Consider the following 4,734-nt stretch of genomic DNA (forward strand, 5'->3'; position numbering starts at 1 on the left):
AAAAAGGTTTTTGGGGGGGGGGGGGGGGGGGGGACAACAACCATATCATGTGGTTTAGAAATAACATGGAAAGATCCCTAGACAAAGGGCAGCAATGCAGAAGCCATTCTGAAAATTTTGGATATATTATCTTAAACAGCAGCAGAAGCAGTCATGCACGTCACGTACCGCATGTGCTCTTCTTTGATAATCACATGCATGTTTTCTGTGCTTTGCTCCATCGTATGTATATCCACATGCCTATGCTTCATTCCCATGCACATTTTCAAATACATTGTACAAAATATATATATATATATATATTATATAGATACGGTGTACTTTTTCTGTGTCCTATTTTGTCTTTATTTATTTACTTCTTTTAGGCTTTTAATTTGTAAAATAACAAAAGGCACCTCAATTCATATATTCTCGCTTTCAAAAATGAAACTCAACCATTTTGTATCAATATTTATTAAATTACTTGTCACTTTAATTTTTAAAATCGTTTTTTCTCATTTAAGATTATTTGAGGCCTTTTTTGATTTAATTTGACTATATATATATATATATATATATATGATCCATTTAGCCAAAACAAGCAAGATTTCCTTACAAAGGCCTTATTTTCTAAATTTAAGGCAAAATGCAAATTATATTGAGCTCAAGTCAATATAAAAGTACTACTTATATAGGTATAATATATATCTTCTATTGTTTTGCTACACTATATATAGGCTATAGCTAGTATTAATCTAACTTTCATTTACTCCCTCTGTGGACTTCTATACCAAACGCTAAGGCATAAAGTCAAAGCAAGACAACCAAACACATTGAGTTTTGTTCTTGCAATTTGCCCATGAGATCGATCAACTTGACAACGAAGCATATTTCCTTTCCATTTTTATATTGGGTTTTTAACATGGTGAAACTTTTGAGAATCTTTCAGCTCGTTTGAGACTTTTTTGATTAAGAATGATTTCAATATAAAAAAAAATCAAAGTAAATACAGTTTCAATTTGAAGTAATTGTTAGTTAAAATTTTTAAAGGGAAAATTACCATGAAGTTGCCTTACTCTACCCTAAATTTTGGTGCCATTAAGATATATTTGACACTGAAATTGAGACGGATATCCCTGTAGTCTATCACAATAACAAGCAAGTTTGGTGTAGATTTAAAAAATTCTAGTTTAAATCTACAATGATTACAACCTAGGAAGAAGAATATCATGGATTTCACTGAATATAATCATTTTAAAAAATTTAAAATTTTTTAAAAGTAGAGTGGGCCAAATGGAAGAGCAAACGTCGAGTTACATATCAAACCCCCAATGAAACACGTAATTCTGATTTCACACATGACTTTGATGCAGCATTGGGCAAGCTAGCTATGCACCCAAATTCTGGCTTCCAGAAAAGAAAAGAAAAACTTAATTTCCTTTGGCTCTCTCAATGTATCTTGATGTCTTAAGTTTTTTGACTTTTACCCCTATGCAAATGGTACGTACAAGAGACGGTGTCTAACTTGGCTTTAATTTGATTTGATGATACTTCACTGAAATGCATGCCCAATAATTTTGGGTCCTTTGGAGTTCGTAAATTAATTAAATAATAAAAGAGCATCCTCGTTGCTCATTACATATATATATAGTGGGATTTTTTTTACATTCTTTATTCGATTTTGATTGCCTGAACATTTCTCTGGATTAAGTTACCCTTTTACTTTCTTTTTTTTGTTATTATTATTATTATACCAACAAAAAATGACATTACAACTGAAGCTTCGGATGATCATCAATGACTTTACTAAAATGACATTTTATTGGAATTTGCGTAAGTTACTTAACCTTCCTACATAAAGGAGTGAAGTTGCAGCCAATATAAAAAGGAAATTTTGTATGGTTGTGCTTTTGTTGGGTTGTAATTCACAGCCAAATGAATTCAAAATTTGAACCTCAAAAGAAGCAGAAAAGGGCTAACGGAAAAAGCATGAAATGAAATGCAATGCCCTCTCATGTGCATATGCAATTTAAGAGTGGACGCAACATCCTGTCTCTCACCCTCTGGCTCCACACAAGTGTCTGCACCCATTTACTTGGTATATTCCTAATTTGCCTATCCAACCAATAAGATTTTATATATTTATATACATATAGTAAGAAAAATAATTTAAGAGAAAAATCATTTCTAAAATCTGCCAATTGGGCAAAAATCAATTAGGATTGTAGGACTACAGTTTCCCACTTTTTTTGCTTTTTTGGGTTCAAAATAAAACTACAAAATTCAAATTCTTTTTAAGTTCAAAACTTAGGAAAGGGCTACAATTCTTTGTTAAGCTCTTGGTTTTTTTTCCCTCCGTTTTTTTTTTTTTTTGTAGATTCTATCTAAATCATGTGCCGAAAATCGGGCCCACCATGATGGATCAAGAAATCATCCCCGCCACCACCGTTGGATATGCCGAAAATCGATGTTTGACTAAGAAACTGTTGCTGCTGTGCTCTTTGCAAATCCTTTTGCCTCCTAAGCTCCACAACTTTCCTATGCGAATTGGAATGCTTCGTCGACATAAATGTCGGGCTGGAAGCGGGTCGGTATTCGGGTACCAACCGACCCGACTTGTACCTCACCCCACACGCATTACAAAGCGTTTTAGGACCCATCGGCCCGGTCCTCCATTGTGGGGTCTTCTCCGCCGCACAATGTAAACATTTCCGGCCCAAAGACTCCGAATTGGCATTCGGATTATCCCTTTTCTTCTGCCCCGTGGATTTCGGGGTGAGGTGGAGGAGTCGGGTCGACCAATCGCACGGGGCTGCCCGTGAACGCTTGGACCGGGCTTTACCCGGGAGCGGAGTGTCGTTTTGGAAAATTGGGTTGGTTGGGCTCCGGGTTAAGGACTCGATTCGGGTGGACGACGAGGAGGATTCGGGTGTGGGAGATTTTGACGTGGCCAAAATCTGGAGGTTGCTTTGTAAATTCTGGTCTGTTGAGAACGAGTCCTCAACGAAATTTGAGAGCCATTCAAGTTCCGCCAAGTCATCATACTGAAAAAAAAACAAATTCATTTTCCAAAATTCAATTACAAATTTAGTTAAAGAAAATTTGTAAAAATAATTTAATTATCACCAATAGGTAAAGGAGTATATGTTTAATTTTAAAAATATCGACAAAACTATAATTTAAAAAATTTTAAAAATAATTACGTTAATTTAACGTAAATCAAAATTTCACCATGCAAAAATAGGAGAAGTAACGAAGTTTTCTTTTTAATTACCGGGACGCAGAGTTCGCCGGAGAACTGAGAGGAGTGAGGGAAATTGGCAGAGGAGAAATGGTTATCGCCTCCAGAAACGGAGGAATTGCAGGTGACAGTGGAGGAATCGGTAGAATTGCCGGCGACATTGTCGAAGAAACCGTCGCTGATAATGGCGTCTTCGTTGGAGAAGTCAAGGAGGTCGTCGACGGTGAAATTCTCAGCGAGCTTTTGCTCCGCTGACATCCTCATCTCCGACGAGAAATCACCGCCAGCTGCGCCTCCGTAATATCCTCCGACGAAGAAGTCCGCTGCCTCCATTTAGCCTTACAATGTAAAACTTCCTATATGCGTATATATGGGAAAATGTATAGTTTATAGTGAAAGGTTTCTGGTTATCTAGAGAGATAAAATGAAGAAAAATTTAAACAGATTTTAGAGAGAGAGAGAGAGCGGTTTGGTTTGTGAGAAAGAGAGAGACTGGAGAGTGAAGAGGTAGGGTGGGTTTTGAGGGGAGAAGGAAGGGCGGAATTGTAAATATGAGGAAATTGGAGCATCTTTTTACATGCAAGCAGGGAATTAATTTAATAATAATGGGAAGTGACTTGCAAGTTCTGTAAAGGGTTTTTTATTTAATATGATTAAATTAAACTACGGTTATTTTTTTTTTTTTCTGTTTTTGGCAAGTAAAATAGTTTAAGTTTGTTACGTCAAAGTAGTATCTTTTTTTTCGGTTTGGTTTATGTTATGATTTGGTGAAGTAATGAGTTGGCAAATGGTAAGCTTTGGCTATAAAGTAAAGGTGTCATTGCTTTAAACAAAGGTAAACAAATTTGAATAATTGAGTAATTTAGACCTAAAAAGTGATTGGTCCTAACTTCAAACCTAGGCAATTCAAGCTCCTCTTTTCTTTTTTTTTTTCTTTTCGTGCACAAAATAATTTCAAAACTTACTAGGTACTAGTACTAGTACTTTTTTTTATTTTTTAAGGTTTTAATTTTAGTCTTTTAAGACTGTTCAATTAATAGGAAAGCAGCAGCATTCATTCACTTCAAATGATATGGCAAGTTGAAGTAACTTACAACAACTTAGAACAATAGAAACCATTTAGAAGCCAACAAATTGTAACATCATTGCTTATCGGAGACTCTATTCCATAATTCATGACTAGATTTTTATACCAATCATGTCACAAAATATCACATTATTAGATAATATTTACAAAAATGTTCACGTTAATTGATAATTGATCCAAAGAGTCAAAGCAACAGTGTAAGATGTAGCTAAGCATAATTGTGGCAGCTGTCACTTAAAAGGGCAACAGCTAGGCCAGACAACTATTACGCTGCCTTCACAATTCAAGCTACCTTCCTTCATGGCAACTTCATTTCCCCCCCCCCCCCCAATTAAAAACCACCCTCTTTATTACTATTTATTAACCGATAAAACATATATATATATATATATATATATATATAAATGTTCCAAAAACTATAGCCCCA

The 4,734-nt window shown here is 35.3% G+C and overlaps 1 protein-coding gene across 1 annotated transcript; it reads right to left on the minus strand.

The window, feature by feature from the left end:
• On the minus strand, positions 2,145-3,692 carry LOC18596000 (GATA transcription factor 12). Its single transcript, XM_007024211.2, has 2 exons — positions 3,254-3,692; positions 2,145-3,023 (listed from the first exon to the last, which is right to left on the minus strand). Exons 1-2 carry the CDS (start codon positions 3,551-3,553, stop codon positions 2,364-2,366), a joined length of 960 nt encoding a protein of 319 aa, XP_007024273.2. The 5' UTR covers positions 3,554-3,692; the 3' UTR covers positions 2,145-2,363.

This window comes from Theobroma cacao, chromosome 6 (assembly GCF_000208745.1).
Source record: "Theobroma cacao cultivar B97-61/B2 chromosome 6, Criollo_cocoa_genome_V2, whole genome shotgun sequence".
Lineage (NCBI taxonomy): Eukaryota > Viridiplantae > Streptophyta > Magnoliopsida > Malvales > Malvaceae > Theobroma > Theobroma cacao.